The sequence below is a fragment of the Lycium ferocissimum genome, chromosome 5 (genome assembly GCF_029784015.1).
Source record: "Lycium ferocissimum isolate CSIRO_LF1 chromosome 5, AGI_CSIRO_Lferr_CH_V1, whole genome shotgun sequence".
Taxonomy (NCBI): domain Eukaryota; kingdom Viridiplantae; phylum Streptophyta; class Magnoliopsida; order Solanales; family Solanaceae; genus Lycium; species Lycium ferocissimum.
This window is the reverse complement of record NC_081346.1, coordinates 7249971-7273182: the sequence shown is the minus strand read 5'-3', so window position 1 is coordinate 7273182 and position 23212 is coordinate 7249971. Positions and strand designations below refer to the sequence as shown.

The window sequence follows — 23212 nt, the reverse complement described above, 5'->3', positions numbered from 1 at the left end:
AGCCAAAATCCACAGCTTCTTAGCCGCCACTATCAGTGGCGGAAATGGTGATTTCCGTAGTGGGTTCAAAATATAAAAATAAGATACGAAGAAGCCCAAGAGGATTCAACATCTACTATATATACATAAAAAATAATTTTAACCTCAGTAAAAATAGTGTTTTTTTAAGTCAGGGGTTCGAACGAACACCCTCGGCATAGTGCGGCTCCGCCACTGACCACTACTGCTATATATCATTAAAGTAGAGAGATAAAACTTCGGTCCCCCAACTCTTCAACAAAATAGTTTTCATATGTTTCTGTCATGAAACTTTAAGGCCAATTAACTGAATAAGTCAAATTACTTGCTGTAGGAAGATCAAGAAACGCAATAGCACTCTTGAAATCTGTTTTTGTGGGTGCATAGCGCAATCAGATCATTGGCATTCATAGTAGGGGGCCAGTTTGCATTGAAACTCCTTATGCACCAGTTAATATGATAGGAATGAAATTCAGGCTTAAGAGAAGAGATATTGTAACTCGCCTTGATTCAAGGGATCTCTCAAATTTTAAGGCCATCCTAGCAGGTGATTGTTCTGACATTAAATTTCAATGGATCCCCCCAATAGCTTGTGGTGGAGGAATGTTAGTACTATTTATGTAGGTCCAAAAACAAGACACTAGAATCTAAATGCATTGAATGCTTGTTACCCCACCTAACTTCAAGAAATCTTATTGGAATGAAGGTAAGAAGAGCAAAAATATTACGCGTACTGCAGCTGTATATAGAATGTGGTCTGTACATTATGTCCTTTTTCACGGTCCCAACAAGGAGAAACAGCTAAAGAACACAACCAGAATTACAACACAACCAGAATTACATACATACATATATATATATATTTATATTGTTACCTAGATCATATATGGAGAGAGAAGCCAAAACATATCCATTTGAAATCCAGGCTTTCTTGCTAAGTCACATGTTGTGTACTGTTCAGTAATTAGTCAGCTGAATGTGACAATCTAAAAGGGGACTAGAAAGCAAGAAGAATAATTATTTTTATTTTTAGTATATAAAAAAGAGAGAAACCAAACTTAAACTGAAGCAAAATTCATATTCTGACAAAAGGAATATTAGACGATAATCAAAGGCATCATCATGAGTCATTGTACGGTACCAACTTGGAATCCAAGGCACCAAAGACAACAAGAAGTCGTAGAAGCAGAAGAGGCTAACAGGTACCCTCACGTGCATAACCAGCAGAATCAAATTAATCATTTTGTGCCAATGTATGACTTAGCAAAAACAGTTCTTGAGCTCCTTGTTTAATTTTCTGACTTCTTTCTTCCCATTGATTTCTCTTTGATCAGAGTAGACGATTTTCCAGTTCAGTGAATTCGGAAAAAACTAACAGCACCATAACTTGAATCAAGTTTGTTCTGCTTTCTTATCGATATCCATATAAGAAGAGCTTCTTTTACTGGTTCAATAGTCCATTTCAAGTTTTCAATGTCTTATCTTTTCTTGATTTTTATATTGTAAGCTTGGGAAAATCATCAATGAAATATTCATAACAATATTACTAGATCTTCCTGGTGGTGATTACATATGTTTAATTTATCAAAAATTTCAGGTCGAGTAAGTGTGAAGAAGTTGCAGAGTTGACATGGGAAAACGGGCAACTAGGAATGCATGGACTCGGGGGCATCCTCTCCAATGTTTCCCAAACAAAACAGACAATGGGAAGAGCAGGCGATACATTAGAGTCCATCGTGCATCAAGCCACATGCCACGGGAAAAATCAGGATTTAATTCAAAATTACGACCAAAATTATCAGGATCTGAAAATTGCTGGGATGTGTAGCGGAGGAAAATGGGGCGAGAGTTCACAACAAATGGCGCCTCCTCGAGCAACGGTGTTGGCAAAAAAGAGGACGAGATCAGAATCTGAGCCCCAATATGGTGGAGCCGAAGATCATGAGTATGCAGAACTTAGCGCGTGTGCAAGTGCCAGCGCTACCTTCTGTAGGGAGAATGACAACACCTTGGTGACCTGGCCTTCCTTTTATGAATCTTCTCATAGCATCAAGTCGAAAACCACTTGTGACGAAGACTCTGCTTGTCACGGGGGTGGCTCGGTAATTTAATTACAGCTAACATCTTTTCTTAGAAACAAATTTCAACTAGCTCCTCGTATTATGTATAATAAGTGTACACCCCATATACGTACGTAAGAATACATGGTACGAGTATGAGTTTGATAATTTCCTCTTTATTTTATCTATATCTTTCTCTAGAGAATATGTCATGTAGAATTGATTGCATAGCGAATCGATTGTAGCAGGAAAACAAGGAGGAAGAGCATCAAACAAAAGGGTACAACTCATCAAGACGCAGCCGAGCAGCAGCTGTTCATAACCAATCAGAGCGGGTACAATTTGCATTTACTCCGCCAAGAATATCATTTTCACTCATTTACAGTACTAATAACAGATAAGACGATATTAGTGTAAATTGCTTAAAACCGGATACAGGTCTGACTAGAACATAGCTAGTGGAGTACTAATTAATAGCATGTGTTGTTCTGTTTTATTGTTTGGTCCAGAGACGCCGAGACAGAATCAACCAAAAGATGAAAGCTCTGCAGCGGCTGGTACCAAATGCAAGTAAGGTGTGTTTTTATCAACATAGACATACCAAAAAATTCAGCTTTTTCCCTAAATGGTGAAAATTCACATCATGCACAAAATTAAATAAGGGTACTAAACATTAAATTCACGAGCCTACCCAATTCATACAATTAATGTTGAATTTTGCAGACAGATAAAGCATCAATGCTAGATGAAGTGATAAACTACTTAAAACAGCTACAAGCACAAGTTCAGTTGATGAGCAGTACAAGAAACATGGCGCCACATATGATGATGCCTAGTCTTGGAATGCATCAACATATTCAGATGTCACTACTAGCAAGAATGGGCATGGGCCTTGGTCTTGGCATGGGCATGGGAATGTTTGACATGACTGCTTTAGCTCGAGCTGCCGCTGCTGCTGCAACAACCCCTCATCAGTCCCATACAAGTCATCCGCTCATTCATCCAAATCCAATCGCCGGTCCCACTAATCCATTCATCCCACCAGCAGCCTTCGCCATGCCTGCAGGGCAAGCTAATATTCCTTCCACATCACAAGCTAATATTGTTGCCAGGGCGACAACTGTCACCCCAGCGGCCACCAGTACTAGCACCAATGCCGCACCTTTTACTGACCCCTATAGCGCTTTTCTATCCCAAGTAAGCAATTTGCTAATTGTTCCAAATTAGAGTTTAACTTCTATACACTATCAAGTCATATGAAAGTTAATTTCCCATAACAAATGGAATAAATCTACTTACCTAGAAAATAAGGTAGATAATCTGCTACAACAGGTAAAATGACGTGGCTAGTATAAAAGTTCTTTACATGTTAATTAGTAGTACTATGTACGTTAGATTCTTGATATTACATGTTAATTAGTTAATTTTCTGATCGTTTTGGGAAGTTTGATGGCTTATTACTAATTTTGTTTTATTTAATTACTTAATTGTTATTTGATACCACGATAGTCAATGGACATGGAGTTCTTCAACAACATGGCAGCTTTGTACCGGCAGCAAGCTAATCAATCTACGCAGACAACAGGCAGCAAGTTGAACCAGGGAAACCAAGTCCACGGCCAAAGAGAATAGAAACTGAATGTTTTTGTATATTACTACTTTGTAATTTGTACTTACTCGAATATGTTTCCAGCGTAGTTACATGAAATCTACGGTTGTATAAACTTTGGAAAAGTATAATTGGTGCAATACAAAACCGTAGCTTAAATGCTTAATGCATGTATGTGGAAGTTGGAACTATTTCGCTATTCTACCATTTCAGATAAATTCGATCGTTTGCTTTGTTGCCGGTCATTCGGGGTTAACCGAAATGAACAGAAGTTCTAATTAAAGATACTCTCATATTGTTTTAGAAAGAAATGATGACTTTTGTCACATATCAAAAGTATCCTTAGAACTTAGTGATTTAATTAGACACGCTATGATATTTCTATAGCTACAAGAACGTGTCGGGTAAGATATGGAAAATATAAAGTTTAGAACTTTTCAAATATGAAAAGGTTGCTTACATCCTACCCTCCCTAAATCCACCTATGAAACTACACTGAGTATGTTGTTGTCGTATGTAAACTCATCAGGCATGAAAAAGAAAAGAAAAATAAAAAATAAAGCATTATTTTTTAGTATGTACTTCTTTTGATTATCAGCAAATTACCAGCCTTGCTTTATCATATTCAACTTCTAGTATAAGCTATAATACCCTCAAATACCAAAAATTATGTAAAAAGTAGTTTCTCAAGGTAGAATATTTTCCACGAAATTGATGAGACATTACAAACCATACCAAACATTAATCCTTTAATGACAAAACTATTTAATTTGATTATGTACGTCCTACTAGTTTACTGCACAAATTGTGAGGTGTAAATTTTCCAAGTTTACAATGTTACGTTAAATCTCTTACCCGTAACAAGGATCAATAAATACTTCCAGAATACTACTATTTCCTTAGTGTTTCTTACTACTATCCTCAGCTAAAGTAAAAATAGAAAAAGAAATAAGTGTTTCATGAATACTGCCGACAAAGTTTAGATAAAGGTAATTGTTAAGTGAGAACAAGCTAAACTATTCTTAAATGAGTTTGGTGAAGGTCATTCTCAACCAAAACATCAAACACATTCCTCTCTTCCTTATGCATTAATTAAATCACCTGTATGAAATGGGTCTGCACAATTTTGAATTCCAAGAAGTGCTTCTCCCCGAGTCCTCGACCTTTTATTTCTTTCTTTTTCCAATCACAAGAAATATATCGAATTTAATCAATGAAAAAATTACTCTTAATTGACTTTATTGACAATGTCTCATTCACTCAAAACGAGACATATATCCTTTTTTAGATGTTTACAGTACATACTTTTCCCATCCTATCTACTAGCATATACACGTGTTTCACTCTCTATTTTGGGATATATGTTCTATGTGAGAATTATGCTAGTAATTTCTGTTGGGATATATACTATTAATCATATGTTGGATATAATATTTATTTTTATTTATTTAATTTTTAATAAAGAGTTAAATAGATCATGTACTAGTATGTGTGTCCTTTACTTATATAGTAGATGATTAAGTGTAGAGAGTTTAGCTTATACATGAAAGATTAAATCATCGGTTCTTATAAGTATAAAGTTTATGTTCACAATCTAAGATGGAAATTGGACAAAGTCATCGGTATGATTGTAGCACAAGATTAAATATAATGTATCTTCATTATGGGAACGGTATAGTTCCGTCTTCTTGTACTAGTACATTTTATATGTATTGAACGGACCAAGTAGAGATAAATATTTTTGTACTGAATATATGAAACAAATTCTCTAGTTCATTAAATGTATTTATACTCTTAATCTTGATATAATTATTACGATCAATGTGATTTGTTCATTATTTTGATTTATTAAAAGGCACGAATTAATCATGGCCCATACATGTATTTCAGTAAATTGGATAATGGCAAAATACATTTGTGAAATAATAATTAGTTGATAGAATTCATGTCTCGACTTTGAGATTGATGATGCCCCTTTATGAATGCTTATAAGTCTCATGTGAAAACCCTGCGAGTCGATTTTGTATCCATCACATGATATAAGTTAAGCGGAAATATAAAAGATTTGATTAGTCAATGAATTAAATTGTCAATAATTTAATTTAATTGATTGGTATCTGTAATTTTAACATCGGGAGTTAAATAAGATTTAATGCAAGATTTCGAAATTAAATTGAGGAGTGCAATTACAGTTTTTTGGTGGAATAAATTGTAATTTATTGTGGTAGGATTAATTGATTCATATTCCGAATTAATACCACAATTGGAAGCCTCGTTATTAAATCTGTGGTCCCTCTTATGCCTAATTATTCTTGGACTTCGAAAATAATATTCTTTGGGGAAAAGCAAGCTCACATGTTTTGGACTAGGGTTTGCACCCTAAAACGTGGTTATATATAATATTCTTTTCATCCCTAAGAGGGACACTTTTTCCTGAGCCGTAATACTTGCCCACACAAGTATTCACTGTCCAAAGACTAGTTAGGTTACATAGCAGAAGATGCAGACCGTGGAACTAAAGGATGATGTCGTAGATGGTTTCTGCTCGTGATTGAAGGTTCGATTCGCGGTCGCGGTCACGCTTCAAGAGATAAGTATCAATTTTATGTTTGATTAATATCTTGATTATGTGTTGTCTATATTACATACAAGTTCGATCCTGGTTATTTGATTCCGCTATTTATGCCTGTATTCCATCAATTTCTTTATTAATAATGCAAAGCCAAAATTTCCTTCTTTCTCCGCTCACTTATCTTTTGTCTGTCATGAATGCAAAATGTCCCTCATAGGTGGTGAAAAGTTTTTCTTTCCACTTTATAATGAAAAATTCTTTATTGGGTTGGTGAATGGGTCAGAATAAGAGAGTGGTCTCGCGCACATGAGAATTGGGCTTCTTAGCCAAAACGGGTCGATTTGCCCCAGCGCGCGAGATATATGTGAGGCCCAATTTAATTACAAACGTAGTATTTTTGGGTTGATTTGTCTCGGCACGCGAAATATATGTGAGGCCCAATTTAATTAGAAACGTAGTATTTTTGAGAACGAGATCTACGACTTTTAGATTATGTCAGCGTAAGATGGGTCGAAATCAACCATATGAAGATCTTCTTTTCCATTTTCCCACCAAATGTGATATCCACCACAACCCTTGATTTTATACGAAGATTCACCACCATGTGAAGTTATTCCTCTCTCCCTTGAAGAAAATGAAAAACAAAACCAAGAAAATAAGAAGAAAAAGAGGACCAGTGATTGATCATAATTAATTACAAAGATTTTTGTGGGGTTCGACAGGAAGCAACCTTGTTATGACTTGATACGGTCTAGAATCACAAATGGGATACATTAAATTCAAGAAATGAATGATGAATTCATTTTTGCAGCTAAATATGCCCATTTATTTAATAATGACCATGAAGTTGAAGTTGAAGTTGAGGCCATTGTTAATTTTGGACCATTTGCATCTTTGTCAACAGGCTGGACTTAATTAACAGAAATGATTGAATTGTTTTGAAAGAAAAATTAACTCCTTATTGAGAGCGACTATCTCTATAATCTTTAACATTAGATGCATGGGAATAATTGGACGAGAGATCTCTTTCAAAAATTTAGACTTTGCTAAAAGGCTTGATATCATGATTAGTGTCTTTAAGTCCTCATTCTGCTATATGATTTAAACTTAGGGCAAAGGTGCAAATATATCCCTCAACTTTGCGATTTAAAGTAGATATACCCTCATTATAAAAGTGGTGTATACATACCTCTGCCGTTACAAAGTGGTGCAAATATACCCTTGTTGTTACAAAATTGTCTGAAATATACTCTTTTTGCTGACGAGATTTTAAAAAAAAAAATCATTTAGTTATTTTTTAATTAAAAAAATGCCACGTGACTTAAAAAAAAGTCTACCCATTTTTCTGAGTAGACATACTTTTCTAAAGCCACGTAGTAATTTTTTTTTCTGGTGGGTAGGGTCTGGTTCATTTAAAAAAATAGGTAGACTTATTTTTAAGTCACGGAGATATTTTTTTAAACGAGCCATACCCGACACACTAGAAAAAAAATTACAATGTGGCTATAGAAAAATATGTCTACTCAAAGAAAATAGTAAACTTTTTTTAAAGTCATGTGACATTTTTCTTTAATTAAAAAATAATCTAAATGATTTTTAAAAAAAATTCTGTTAGCGAAAAGGGTATATTTACACCATTTTGTAACGGCGAAAATATATATGCCTCATTTTATAACGGCAGGGGTATATATACACCACTTTTGTAACGAAGGGTATATCTGCTCTAAATCGCAAAGTTGAGGAGTATATTTGCACCTTTGCCCTTAAACTTATGATGTTGGATTTTTAGAATTTTCCCTTTCTGTGGGTTAAAAAAATCTGACTAAAACCATCTTTTCCTATGACCATTTAGATTTTAAATTAATTAAAAGAACTAGTCTTACGCCTTCAGCATATAAAAATGAAGTAAATTCTTCAAATGCTCACTGTGTACCCCTAAAATCGGTACAATTAAATTTGTATACGTGGTCAAGGACACGTGGATAAATATGACCGAAATAATGAGATAATTACAATAGAACTTAATATGAACAAAATGTAATTGAAAATAAGGAGTTAGAATAGCCTAAGCCTTGGAGAAGCTTTTGAGCTAGAGTCTCCGGGCAAGCGAACAATCAGAACTCTGCTTAATTAAACAAGAGCAATTAAGAACTAAAAGCAAAATAAGAGGTATTTCTTGTATATATTTTCAGATGTCCCTTCCAATGAAATGAGAAGCTTTATTTATACTTGAGCCATGGGGTACAAGTTCCATGAACTCTGTCCCCTTTACTTCCAATATCAATGCTATTATGGTGAATGACAATAAAGAGTATTAATGAACATTTAAGACTGGAGGAAGACTTGGGATTTCTTGTAACAGCTATGCATTGGACGACGTTTGACCAGTGAGTTGACATGCTTCTCCAGGCCCTTTATAATTTCTGTCTCCAGTAGCGGTTACCAAATTACTTCTCTGGATGTCGTATGTTTTCACGGGGCCCCTCGCTTGCTGATTCGAATCTGACTTGTCACCATCGACACATATCATATTTTGATATGTCCACTTGATGTCTACGGATTTTGTCCTATCTGAGTCACTCATGTTGACCAAATTACCTAGTAAAATTATTTTTTTATCACAATAAATCGCTCAATTATCGAAAAAGCTTTCAAAAAATGAAAGACACCAATTAAATTTCTTTCCGACTACGAAACACATGAGTTAAAATTTCTATTAAATTTAAATAGTTTATTTCATAGGCCATGTCGGACGAAAATCATATTTCAAAGGCTATTTCCACAACACCCAAGTACCCGACCTAATCATATTAAGTTATATATACGACTGTTAAAAGAAATTTACACAATCATATAATTAGTTGTTATAATAACAAATAATCTACCTTATTTTTAAGATTATAAATTCATATATTTCTGATTGACTTGATAATGTACAGAAATTTTACACTATTGACCTAGATAACTTAAATTTAAGTAAAACACAAGCGTGATTTTTTTAAGGGAATCTGGATTGGTGTGTCTCAACGTGAATATTGGACGCAGACAATTGATCCTTCTTTGCAGACGCGGGAATCCTCTCGTCATGACTGGTAAGACTCTTTGTCTTCTTTAGAAATCACATAAGTTTGGGAGTGGTACATAACGTGGTTACTGAAACTGACCAAGTCGTGGAAGAGTCACATCTTATATTTCAAAACTTCCATAAATCTCGCTCTGTCCCAAATTAAGTGTCTTAGTTTGACTAGCCATATAAGTGACTTAGTTTGACTAGCCATAGAGTTTTAGAAAATAAAGAGACTTGTGGTTCTGAATTAAAGATATGTAATGTAGTAAAATATTTTTTTGAATATTGTGGTTATAAACTTACCATTAAATTATCAACTTAGAGCCTATTTGGATTGGCTTATTTTATGTGCTTTGAAGCACTTTACAGTGTTTGGGTAAAATGAAAAAGTGATTTCAAGCACTTATTTTCAAGCCAAAATTGCAAAAATAAGTCAAAAGCAATAAGGCAACCCAATCATGCTGTTGCTAAAGTAACATTGATGGTAAAATGCTGTTTTTTGTTTTTGTTTGATCAAGTAACATTGATAGTAAAACTAAGCTGGTGTTGCTGAAATTGGAGACTTTGATCTCAACAACGCGGGCAATGATGTGATCTCCTGTATACATAGTTCTAGTTTCCCTACACAACGAACACTCTAATGTGCGAGGAATATAATCTCCGGTTATATATATATATATATATATTTTTTTTTGTAGGTTCTAAGCAACAGATTAATTAAGCTAAAGAGGAACGAAAAAGCTGAGGATTGAAGGTGCTTCTTCCCAGTGTAGAGTATATTTCAAGTTGATTTGCATCTGCTAATGTTTTACTAGTACTGAATTTTCTGCAAATATTCTGTAGCTAATTAGCTAAGCTTTTTTCTCCTCCTATTTGCTCTAGTTTCTTGCCTGCTGAAATATTCGATCTGTTTAAAAGCTATGCATTATATTTTCACACTAACAGGTTAGAACTGTGACTGAAGACGAAATGTTTAAATCTAGTTTAGGGAAGATTAAAGTACTTTCCCAGTTTGTCCAGTTGACAATTTGTTTTTGACAGTTTTGTATTACCTTATGATAATTTGAGGCCTGACCGTGCTCTGACCTGTATTCTCCATCTTAAAACTTTTATTGTAGAATTTTGAGATATGTAAATGCTAGGGTATTTATGAGTACCTTGCAAGACTGAAACTTGGTTAGTCTTTCTCGTACAATGTAGGAATGCACATGGAAAGGAAGCTAACACTTAATTTTGCAAGAAATCGCTCCTTTAATTTGTGTTCCGTTTGGAGCAATTTTTCATGGTATTGCTTCTAGTGCTTATTGCTTTTGTATATTTAGGAACTTTTCTTAGTTTGATGGCGAGAAATAATGTAAAGAATTTCTAGTTTCCCCAGTTTATGACATGTTTCCTACTTTCTGCCATCAACTTTCTTTTTTTTTGTTCGTTTTAAATTGAATGTAAAACAAGCTCTTTTAGCTTTTTGTTGTCGTGCTCGGATGCATGAAATATTGAAATGAACATATGGTATATTTAGGTAATCTGTATTTGGGAGAAGTAGCAGTGTTAAAAGTAAACCCTTTTGCTTTGGTTGAATATGAAATTTTTGCACCCTATCAATCAGAATAATTTAAGTTCAGCAATTTCTTCTTATTTTTCTCTGATCATCAAGCAATCAGGGAATGAAAAATCTAGTTCACGCTCCTTGGTTGTTCAACTCAAGGAGAATGTTTAAAGAGTAAGGAAACATTACTGATTCTATCTACGACGATATAAGTATTCATTGGTATCTAATAATATTCTGTTTTTAGATGACTGTTATCTTTTAAATTACAATAGAGGACAAGCTTTAAAGTTGTAATTATCATCAATTGTCTTAGAGAAAGAATACACAAGTATGATTAATGTGCAGCAATGTAAAATATAATGTCGCGTTACAAAAATAACTTACAACTACACCACTACACCCCTCCAATGACATTTACGAAGTATATAGAATCAGTTTGGAAGTATATATATCCAGACAGAGTAGTGCTTGAAATCCTGCACCTACTGCTTCAGTTATGTAACTCAATTTATCTATTAATTTATATACAGATTCCTTCTGTCAAAGCACGTAGCTATCATCTCCAAATAATTGGAGGTGAGGATGTTGGATCCTGAAGGGAGATTATAGTTTCAAAAGCACCCACCAAAGCCTTAACCTTGCTTCTCCTGGTCTCGACAAGCTTGGTTGCAGTCTCTTCAAGCACATTGTTAAACAAGATTGGAGCCTCTTTTTTGTCTCCTCTAGATTGGTGTCGAAGATTAACTTTCATATTTTCATCTTTAGCAGAATTTGACCTTCCATAAGCAATAAGTCTCCGAGAGCTTCTTCCTCTAACAAGAGGACTTCCATATCCGTTGTTATCTAGTATTTTGGCCGGCCTGAATTTTAATCTTCTTGGACTGACTTTCTCAGACTGAAAATCAATTATTTTTCCTCTCCTGAACTTGAGATTTTTAGGACTGCAAATTGCAGCCCTTCCAACTTTTATATCTTGGTTTGGGCTTGTGGTTCCACTTTTCTTGGAATTGCTGACTATTGCATCACCATTAATAGACTCGCATGCAGAAGTTGATGATAGGGAGGATTTCCTGTTGCCAACGTTTCTGGAGCTACTGCCACCAGAATGTGGAGAAGATGATGGGGAGAGAAGGGGTGACGATTTCTTCCCTCTTATTGGGCCATGTCTATCTAAGGAGGAGACTCTGGTCTTCTGATTTTCTTGAGAGATCTGTATGGTCTGGCTTTTAGTCTTTGATTCTCTGATGTGCAATGTCCCCTTTGGAACACTCCTGTAACTTCCTTGCTCCATCTTGCCTCGTTTAAGACTAGGACATTTTCTAAGTTGAGATGCCTTGTTTGGAAAGTTTGCATGACTTGGTTGCACTTTCTTTGTTCGTGCAAGGCTATTCAAATTATTAATTTGAGATACCTTGTTTGGATCATCTTCATGACTCACTTTGCCTGTTTTGCTGGGAAGACTAATCTGCTTATTGCGTTGATATACAATTCTTGAAGAATTGTTATTTAACTTTTTGCCTGATACCCTCTTCACAGAAGTTCTTGTAGTGTGGGAAATAATTATGGCATCCTTTTTATTGCTCAACCCTTCGGATCCCTTTTCGACAGCTATTTTGGTAGATGCTGGGATTTCCTCTCCCTGGGCTCGAAAAGTGGTTGGGCTCTTGAAATTTGGTAGCTCACTTGAGCTTAACAGTTTCTTCCCTATCTGCAACTTCACAGTTGTAGCCATTTCTGGGACTTCTCCTGATGCTCTTACAGGTCTTGTGGGGTGGAGAGTCCTCGCCTTTGTTTTAAGATCACTTTCCACTGTGTATCTGCAAACTTCTCGGCGAGATCCTGTTGGAACACTCAGAAAACGTGACAAGACCTGGGATTCACCCTTTTCAATAACTAAGCTGCCAGTTGAGTTCCTTCTCAAATAGCCAACTCTGGGTTCAATTTCGTTCAGGTTCGCGGGCATGACAACATCCTTTTTCTTGCTCAACTCATAAGATACAATGCCCTTATCCATCTCGCTTCCTCTGTCTGGTTTTGTGGTGGTTGCATCATCCAATAGAGACCCCTGAAGTGTTGGCAAACCCCGTGTTATAAGACTCTGACTGTATCTTCTTCTGCTTAGTTTGTTGTGTCCTGACACAGAATTAGCATTTTCTTCTAGATGCTTCAGCTTCAGATCACTTCGATGACTTGCAGAAACGGATAATTTTTTGGTGCATGCTTGCATTTCCTCTCCGTGGGAAATTTTCTGGCTTCTGAAATTTGCAGGTAGTTTAGTTGAGCGTAGTGGTTTCTTCCGTATCTGCCACTTCACAGTTGTAGCCAGTTTTGAATTTTCTCCTGATGATGTTACAGATCTTGCGGACATGTGAGTCCTCGCCTTTGTTTTGCAGTTGCGCTCCGCACCATCTTTGCTGGCGTCAAGCGAAGAACCTGTTGGAACACTCACATCACGTGACAAGACCTTGGAGTCACCCATTTCAATACTTAAGTTGCCAGTTGAGTTCCTTCTCAAATAACCATGTTCTGGTTCAATTTTCTCCAAGTTTGCAGGTTTCCCAACAGCCTTCTTGTTGCTCAAATTAGAAGATCCAGTGTTTTTCTCCATCCTGTTTCCTTTGTTTGGTGTGCTAGTTGCACCATCCAATGGAGAATCCCGAGCAATTGGTGATGTTCCCCCTCGTGTGATAATGTCACTGTATCCTCTTATCCTCAGCTTATAGCTTCTGGACATAGAATTAGCATTTTCCTGCAAAGACTTCATCTTCGAACCATTTCGTTGTTTTACAGAAACAGCTAAGCTTTTGGTGTATGCTGGGATCTCCTGTCTCTGGGCTTTACCAGTTGTACGCCTCTTGAAATTCACAGGTAGCTTACTTGAGCGTAGTGGTTTCTTCCTTATCTGCACCTGTACATTTGTAGCCAGTTCTGGGATATTTTCTGATGCTGCTACAGTTCTACTCAGCAGGGAAGTCCTTGCTTTTGTTGTTTGAAGATCACGTTCCGCACCTTTGCAAGCGTCATGGCAAGAACCTTGTGGACCACTCAGATAACGTGACAAGACCTTGGATTTAGCAATTTGAATGCCTAAGCTTCCAGTTGAGTTCCTTCTCAAAAAGCGAACTTCACGCTCAATTCTATCCAGATGCGCAGGTATGCCATCAGCCATTTTGATCTAGACCAATGAAACTAGTACCACTGCAGATAATATCATGAGACACAGAGAGGTTTAGGGAAGAAACTATCATGCTTGTTTCCGTTTATGTTTTTCAAAGCTGTTAAACAAGAACACTTAACGAGAGAAAAATGATGAGAAGCAGAAACCTTTTGATTGAAACCTCAGCCTCACAAGCACAGCATAGCCTAATAGAAAAGAAACAAGGACCTGTGAGAAAACTGGTAATAAAAAAGCAAGCTCATATCCTGTTTAATCGTAAAGATTTGGAGGGAGTCATGTTTTTTCATCTACTTCTTGTTGACTAAACATATCCATTGCGTCCAATAATATGCAGGCAAAGTGGTTTATTAAAGGTGTAAGCTTTTGCTTAGTCTTCCTTTTCTTCCTTCTTTGGTAACATACTCTTCAGTCACATGTAGTTAATGTTTTATATTGCTCGGACTCTACGAAAATGCTGACGTGTGCATTTCGGATCCTCCAAAAGTAGTGCATTTTGGAGGATCTGGCACGAGTTCAACAATATTTTGAAGAGTCCGAGCAACAAAGAAATATATAAAAACCTATCATAGCAATGATGATTCAGATAATATGATCAACAGTTGGAAAACTAAAGAATGTATATGCTATTGTGCAGTTGCAGGACAACAATTTAAGCGAACAACATTGTTAAAGGATGAAAAGAAAGTACTTATTCTGCAGCTTGCACTTCTTCCTCCATCTGAATGTTCCTCAAACTGCACTTGTACTCTTGTTACCTAATTAATGCATCCAAATTAGAGAAAACTCTCATCAAGAACTAAGTAATAAATTGCTTATCAATGGCATTATACATATAGATTTGGCACATATGTATTTTACAAAACAATTCTGTAACGAAAATAAGTTATGACACCTTTACCCATTAATTAATGTACAAACAATAGAAACGTATGATGCACCAGTATTCCCAAAATAATCCTACGATAACCGATGAGAAAAAGAGATGTCATTTCGTTTCAATAAGAATATAAATACTCCATGATATCCTTTTATCAAAACTAATAAAAATCTTCCTACACCAAACATGCAATCTTAATCTCCATCGTTTGGAACAAATTCAGAGGAGAAAAAGTGCCTTAAACATTTATATTTTCTTCAACAAATTCAGGTGAAAATTGCTGTTGAAAGGAAATTAAGAATTTAAAGGGACGCTAAGTTCGGCCTGGGGGTTGTAAAACTATATTGTATCATTCAAACATTAATACATCAAGAAGCAATAGCAAAACCAAACAAAAGGATGAATTCAGGATTTCATTAACATGGATTCTTTTCAGCTTCAATTAAAAATTCAATCTTTGAAGAACACAATCAAGAACCATTAGCATTAACAAAAAAGAAAGGAAAAAAAAAAGAAAATTCTGGTGGAAAGTGGAAGTTGAAATTATACCTTTTTTCTTGATAAGTTGGGAATGGAAAACCAAAGAAAGAGGGACTATAACAATTTGTTGGTAATTTTTTGAGGGAGCAGAATTTCTAAAATTGTAAAGAAAGAAAGCAAAATGAAAAAAAATGAGTGGAAATACTTGGTGGAAGAGAGATTATATAATTCATGAACATTTGTAAGAATAAGCGTGATTAATGCAAAGGATATAGATCAGCTTTGACACTAACAAAAATAGATATTTCGATCATAAGAAAAGCTATACAAAAAAGGAGAAAATAAAATGAGCGTAATAGAAAAGTGATCCCGCAATCTTCGTAGTCGTTGCATGTTGTACATGGCATGCAACGGATAAACTCTTCCACATACCCTATTGAAATTCTTGATTATTGCCTAAATATACTAAAAACATCCTTCTTATAACTTCTAAGTATATCTAATTGTTTTATACATAGTTAAATAGAGAAAGAAGAAATGAAACAAGGAAAGACATTTGTAAACACAACTTTGGACCCTCTCGCCATTTTTCTCAAAAAGGGTGAAAATCATTTATATCCCCCAACTTAGCTTTAAAAATCAAGCTCCCCACTCAACTCTGAACAATAGACATTCTCCTCCCTTTATCCTAATTGATTTTTTAAAATGCCTACTTTATCCTTTCATTATTAACTTTTTTTTTTTTTTACTTCTTTAAAATCATGTTATTTTTCATTTTTTTAATTTATGTAACAAATTTCTTATAAAAAACAAATATTATCTTCTAGGTGAAGTAAAAAGTGAGAAATACTAATTGAGTATGTAAGTTAATGATGTTCTATAATAAATAAGTTAGCAGAATAAACAAAAAATTAATTTTATTAAAAATAATCAAAACTTTAATATTTTTTTATACAAGTAAAAAATAACAGGTCATAATAACTTTATAAATATATTTCTATATGTAGATAATGCAAAAACAATTAAAAAATAGAGGCAAATTTTTAAAATTTATTTATTTATACTGTAAATGAATTTTATTATAATTTAAGAAATATTCCATTAGAGACAACCAAAACTTGTTTATTTATATAAACAATAGAGAATAAGGGAGAAGTAAAACTTAAATATACACACATGCATATACATACATATATACATACTTACTGCAAATAATATTGAAATAACAATCATAAAAGATAGCATTATCTTTTTGTTATAAATTCATAAAAGTATTATTCTACTTATAATGTTAATGAACTTAAAATAAGAATCTATAAATACCTAGATTAAATAAATAAATATTATATATAATATAAAAATGTATTACATAAATGGAGGATTGTAAAAAATAAGGGTGAAATAGTCATTGCATAGGATAAAGGGGGGAGAATGTTTATTGTTCAAAGTTGAGGGGGAAGTTTAATGTTTATTGTTCAAAGTTGAGGGGGAAGTTTGATTTTAAAGCAAAGTTCAGGGGGGGGGGGGGGGGGTCTAAATGGTTTCACCCTTTCTCAAAATGATCAAATTTTTTTAAAAAAGTGAAACTTTTATTGTGCTTTTCACATATCTTCTCCTCACAGAGGGGAGTTGCCATTTGTCTAGTTGAACTAAACCTTTAACTTCTCTAGGAAGATTTTGAGAAGAGGCATAGAAGGTTTGTTTTCCACTAGATGATGTCAATTTTGCAAAGAAATCAGCAACCTGATTTGCTTCCCTCAAACAATGAACAGAGTTATTTCAGCTTCTTCAACCATGTTGATAGTGTCAGAGACTATCTTCTTTATCTTCATGTTGGTGGTCCTCTTGTTAGTGATCATGTTGGAGATGATTTGAGAGTCTAGTTCCACATGAAGATTATGGTATCCTTTACTAATACACCACTTTATCCCTTGTTTAGCAGCCAATGCTTCAGCTTGAATATTAGTGTTACATTGTATTGGTCTGAACTAAACCTTTAACTTCTCTAGGAAGATTTTGAGAAGAGGCATAGAAGGTTTGTTTTCCACTAGATGATGTCAATTTTGCAAAGAAATCAGCAACCTGATTTGCTTCCCTCAAACAATGAACAGAGTTATTTCAGCTTCTTCAACCATGTTGATAGTGTCGGAGACTATCTTCTTTATCTTCATGTGTGTCCTCTTGTTAGTGATCATGTTGGAGATGATTCGGTAGAGTCTAGTTCACATGAAGATTATGGTATCCTTTACTAATACACCACTTTATCCCTTGTTTAGCAGCCAATGCTTCAGCTTGAATATTAGTGTTACATTGTATTGGTCTGAAAGTGCCACGATGACCTCTCCTTCACTGTCTCTGATGACTGCACCTATTCCCGCTCTTCCGTTGCTGCTGATGTAGCTTCCATCCAAATTTAGTTTGATGCATCCTACATTTGGTTTGATCCATCTAACTTGTTTAATAATCACCACTGGTTAAGTCTTTCAATGGTATTGAACATGGTTGCCAGTTTCCTATGATGCTACATTTTGGAAATTCTAATTATAATACTGCTTGTAGATTCCATATTGTTTGATATTCCATTTTGTTGTTATAAATCTTCCTTTGACTTCCAAATTTACATGTTGTCCATTCCTTCCAGATTTGCCAACAGATGATGACAGGGGCAACCTGCAAAATCATACTATACACTCTATTTTTACTGCTTATGTCCTACCATTCTTTGAAATTTTTTCTGTGGCCCTGCATGGTGTGTGATGCCAAGGGGAGCACCAATGAATCTCCATATATGCCTTTTTGCTTCACCTTCTGAGAAAGTATGCTGCATAGAGTCTGTTACGGGGGTGTTACAACATAAACAAAGAGCATTAAATTCATTTCCAAACCTAGAAATAGCTTCATTAAAAGGCAGCTTACCATAACCAGCCTTGTCACGCCCCGAACACGGCCGAGCATAACACGCCAAGCTTCGGCCTTGTACGTGTGTCCGAGTGAACCTCATGGCTTGCTTGTCAACATGGGCATCAAAACAATATAATCTATATGATGCAATTTAAATGAATCATGAAAATGTAATTGCGGAATAAAGTCTTGAAATTATCGCATAGCATGAAATAATCATGAAAACGTAATAGTCTACAAACATGAAAGCATTACTGACTCTGTGAACTAAAATCTGTCTATGAAACCTTTAAAGCATGTCTGAATACTAACTACCAAGACATGGCCCTGGACTACCATAAACTGAATACTAACGCACTCCATGTCGAACCGAGAGAATGGGGCTCACCAATAAGCCGATAACTCGAGGCGATTCTACCGGCGTGTGTATGCTCCGAAAACCCGTATCCGTACCGCGGGCGTGTGCCCCGGCATGGTGAATAGTACTAGTATGTAAACCCGCCGAAATAAAGAACATGGCACAACATAGGTATAGGACATGAACTGAAACTGAATATAACTTGAACATGAGCGTGAAACGTGAGTAAATTCTGAAAACAGTAAATCAATGGAAATACGTGTATCTATAAACTGCTTGTAACGTGGGGAATGCTATAGTATAACTGACAACATAATCTAGTACTTGCGTCCTACCAGCAGAATACTCACACCTTGCCAGGAATATGAGATTTAAGTAATAATAAGCATGTAAGTATCCAAACTGCATAATGAAAGTGTTGCCTCCTTGCTGACAACTCTTATCCTACGGTGGCTACGTAGTTTCGGTGCTTTATCGAGCCTTCTCGGTTAACTAAGCAAATCCCAAAAACATGAACATGATGTAGTTGGCTAAGAAGCCCATGATTTTCGTGAAATAACTTGTAACATGGTTTCAAGAGATATCTTGTAATATGATTTCATGAGATAACTTGTCATAGTCTTGCAAACATGTTCTTGATTCATGAGTAATAACAATAGTTCATGATTATATATATACTTGACTTGAAAACATGCTTGTAACTTGCTAGATAAAAATCATAAAGTTTCATATAAACACAATGAGAACACATGAGGAAGAATTCGTGATTCATGGATTAAGCTAGGGTTCCTAATAACCGAAATGGAAGATTACAAATACAATACCGAATATAGATACAAAGTTCATGTACATAAATACATAAATACGGGCTACCGATATGTTGGGTTTAATGCCCTAGGATTTGAACTTCATGGATATCAAGAAACAGAGCATGGGGAAGAACGTAGAGATTCCCATACGTGGATAGAAGTTCTACATACCTTAATTGCTCCAAAACTTGAATTAAAGACTTGAATTTTGGAGAAGATTTCCTAAATCTTGATTCTTGAACCCGAGATGGGTTTCTTGAAAACCCTAGATTAGTAACAATGATTTCTTGCTTAGATTATTAGAGTCTATGTTAGAATTGAGTAGGAAAGGTTTGGATTGACTTGCCTTGATGTTTTGAATTGTTGCTAGGGCTTGGAATTATGAATAATGAAATAAAAGAATTCAAGGCTTGAATTTATACAAAAGTGAGGCGGAAATTATATGGACATATTATACCGTCCGTATAAAGTTATACGGTCCGTATAATATGACCATATTTTATCATGGCATAAAACAGAACGTCAGGTTGAGGTTTCATGAAGTGCGGACGAGTTATACGGTCCGTATAAAATTATATGGGCCATGTAACTAGTTTGTATAACATGACCAGTGAACGGACTGCTCTATAATCCTTCAATAAAATGGCCATAACTTTTTGCATGTATGTCCCTCGACCCCATAATATACCGTTGGAAAGGTATTTCAAAAAGATACAACTTTCATTCAGAAAGTTTTCCCAAATTCCTAATTAATAAAGAGGTTGTGGTCGTTGGAAGTAAGACCTTCTACTAAGACCTTCTACAAACTCACTTGCAAACATGCCCCGTAGAGTGGCTTCCAACTTTGCTTTGCCCAAAGACATTTCTTATGACTTGATTAGTTTTCAAAACACTTCTTATAACCCTCATATTGGTTCCATTATATTATCATCTTACGAGTCAAACCTTCGCCCGAAGTTACGAGGTGTTACAACAATCTCCAACTCAAAAAAGAAAATTGAAAGGTAGAGATTTGTGCCATAGTTTTCTTAGGAAACTGTCTCTTGTTTTGGAAATTCTAATGCTATTCTAAGCAGGTTTGTTAGAGTAGTTCCCACCCTCAGATAAGTTCCAAATAGGTTCATCATTTAGATCCAGAGAGCCAATATCAATAGAAAGAATATTTTGAATGATATTATCAGGAAGAACATTAGCCAAAAGGTTGATGTCCCATACACCATTACTACTGAAATTCCTTACAGTGATCTTGTTGATATTTCCCTCAAGCAACATATGTGGGCCTTGAATCAACAGCCCCATCTCAGACCAGAAACTGGAGTTTTCTCTATTAATTCCCCACATGGGTGTTATGCTCTACTTGCTTCTAGCCCAAATCAAGTTTTTCCATCCCTGAGAGTTACTAGGGATCCATTTTTTTTTTGAGTTATATGAACTCTACAACAGTATTGACTTTGATAAAGTCTGCCCAAAGAGAATCTTTGGTTCTCAGTCTTCACCACCTCTTGATAGAAAGGGTATTAAAAATGCAATTTAATGACCTGATGCCCACTCTACCTTCTTCTTTAGGGAAGCATAGATTGAGCTAAGATCTCCAATGATATTTTTTCTTTTCAGGAGAAGAACCCCAGAAAAATCTGGCAATGTGCTTTTCAATCAGATTCAAAGTGTTCTTTGGAGGATTCAGAGCAGTGAGGATATAAGTGGGAAGAGATTGAAGCACACGTTTAATCTACACTGCCCTTCTCCCAAAGCTTAATATCTTACCTTGCCCACCATTCAACCTTTTCACAACTTTAGTCACCATAGGATCAAAGTAGGCAAATTCTTTTCCTACCAGCATAAATAGGGCAGCCGAAATAAGTAAAAGAAAATGGTTTGTCCATAAAACCAGTACAGTTTCTCAGTCTATTGGTTTAGTGAGCACTAGTTTTAGAGCTGGTTAAAAAAAACTTTTATCTCTGTTATAAATCAATAATTGACCTTTCTACGTTTTTTTTCTTTTTAAAATTCGTTACTAAAAAAGATCACTTTCATTAGCATGGCTCTGCAAAACCCGTTGACTTGCTCGATTTGACTTCATCATCTACAAAACCGTTGACCATCTGTCGCTTGATTACAAGGCTGAATGTAATGTATATTCTAAACTGCTATGTTGTTTGGATTCTCCAAAAAAATCATTGCACCGACTATGGATCATTATTTTTGGAGGATCCAACACATATCCGACAACATTTTGGACAGTCTGACTTTCGACAACATTATTCTGAAGTGAGTCTGCTTATTATATGACTAGATTCTAGTAGCCCGTGCTAGCATCTACCCAACAATTTGTATAACATTACCTCTAGTTCAAAATGTCTTATGAGGCTTTTGTGAAGAGAAAACGAATCTAAAAAGCAATATAGTTATTTTCTCTTTCAATTTATGAGATACTTTTCGCTTCTTAAGAGTCAATTTAACTAATGTTTGAACCTAAATTGAATTATATATCAACTCAATATTTTAAAATTAACATTTAAATACTCAGAAACTATCCGAAAAGTACTATAAGTTGCATTTATTCTCATGTCAATGATAAAAAATATATACTTTAAAATATGGCATCGATAGACACCTGTGGTCATCCGGTTCTTTCACTTGAACACCTCAACTAAACCTTATTTCATTTAGACACCTGAGGTGATATGATCCTTCTTGGCACACTTCACTTCAAGACATCCACCTGAGGCCAAGTCATGGAACTTCAAACTCCACAAGCAGCGTGGATGACAAGGATGGCATGGAAGGCCTTTTGAGGCTCCTACAAGCCACATAAGATGGCTTACGATGTGTGGAAGGTAGCTTGGGCGAGGCTTGGAGAAGAAGCTACTAGAAAGGAACTCAAAAGTGGCTAGACGTGCAAAAGAAGGGACATAGATGCAAACGGTCACAATTGCAAGCTTTGAGGATTGGATGATGGCTATATGTGCAAGACAGAGTCTTTTCAAGTTTCAAGACAATATCTAACTAGCCGAACAAGGCCCTTGCTTCATTAAGGGCAATAATGTAATAGTTAGGTTTCTTTTTATTTCCTAGAAGTATAAGTAGGAGGATGACCCTCATTTACACTTAAATTATGATGATATGAAATACTCTTTGAGTGATAGATTGTTTAGTTAGAATTAACTTAATTTTAGTGTTAGAATGATGGTGGATTCCATTATTGGTTGTAGAACCTTTTATTTCCAACGAATTCATGAAGATTGTTCATTTGTGGATTTCAATTGAACTCTGTGCCTTGATTCATATTGCTTTGGTTCTTTTGGGTGTTTGAATTCAAATTAGAAGGGTTTAGGTTTAATAAACCTAGATTTGTCTATAGGATTCCAATTCGGGTCAAGTATCTATCATTCTATTTCTCATTTTCAATTCTCATTCCAATTTCTTGAATTGATTCTTTAATTCCACGTTTTAGTGTTGATCATTTGGTGTTCCGAGCCCAATTAAATCGTTCTTATCTTTCTATCCTAGGTTCGTATTTTGAAAATCACAAAAAAATCAAAAATTTGAAAAATTTAGAGAACAAAAAATTCAAAATTGGTGTTTTGATGTTTGTTTGTTGGATTTGAGGTTGAATCTGTGTTTATTGCTATCTAAAATCTCTAAATCCGAAGTTTGGAGTGGTTTGGTGAAGATTGGAGCATTTCACCATTGTTAGGGTTTTGAAGCTCTTAAAGAACTTGAAAAAAAAAGGG

General features: G+C 35.3%; 2 protein-coding genes and 1 long non-coding RNA gene across 13 annotated transcripts; 2 read left to right on the top strand and 1 right to left on the bottom strand.

Annotated features, from left to right (window-relative positions):
• Nucleotides 1-902: 902 nt before the first annotated feature.
• On the top strand, nt 903-3868 carry LOC132055723 (transcription factor UNE10). Of its 5 annotated transcripts, none has more exons than XM_059447675.1 (6): nt 903-1271; nt 1616-2120; nt 2324-2413; nt 2588-2653; nt 2802-3275; nt 3588-3868. In XM_059447675.1, the coding sequence occupies exons 1-6, from the start codon at nt 1141-1143 to the stop codon at nt 3708-3710; spliced, it is 1389 nt and encodes a 462-aa protein (XP_059303658.1). In that variant the 5' UTR covers nt 903-1140; the 3' UTR covers nt 3711-3868. The 5 variants fall into 5 exon arrangements, with proteins under 5 accessions (XP_059303658.1, XP_059303662.1, XP_059303661.1 ...); XM_059447679.1 differs by having other exon boundaries at nt 904-1271; nt 1616-2030; nt 2327-2413; XM_059447678.1 differs by having other exon boundaries at nt 904-1271; nt 1616-2030.
• Nucleotides 3869-9057: 5189 nt separating this feature from the next.
• On the top strand, nt 9058-22370 carry LOC132055722 (uncharacterized). Of its 6 annotated transcripts, XR_009414639.1 has the most exons (7): nt 9058-9351; nt 10527-10611; nt 13037-13143; nt 13231-13373; nt 13666-13743; nt 13831-14028; nt 17690-17990. It is a non-coding gene; the product is annotated as an uncharacterized LOC132055722 (long non-coding RNA). The 6 variants fall into 6 exon arrangements; XR_009414637.1 differs by lacking the exons at nt 10527-10611; nt 17690-17990 and adding an exon at nt 22149-22370 and having other exon boundaries at nt 9065-9351; XR_009414638.1 differs by lacking the exons at nt 10527-10611; nt 17690-17990 and adding an exon at nt 17081-17393 and having other exon boundaries at nt 9065-9351.
• LOC132055717 (uncharacterized) lies at nt 11210-15627 on the bottom strand. 2 transcript variants are annotated; one of them, XM_059447670.1, is made up of 4 exons: nt 15480-15627; nt 14742-14808; nt 14200-14260; nt 11210-14073 (listed from the first exon to the last, which is right to left on the bottom strand). In XM_059447670.1, exon 4 carries the CDS (start codon nt 14042-14044, stop codon nt 11432-11434), a length of 2613 nt encoding a protein of 870 aa, XP_059303653.1. In that variant the 5' UTR covers nt 14045-14073; nt 14200-14260; nt 14742-14808; nt 15480-15627; the 3' UTR covers nt 11210-11431. The 2 variants fall into 2 exon arrangements, with proteins under 2 accessions (XP_059303653.1, XP_059303652.1); XM_059447669.1 differs by having other exon boundaries at nt 14200-14238.
• Nucleotides 22371-23212: the final 842 nt, after the last annotated feature.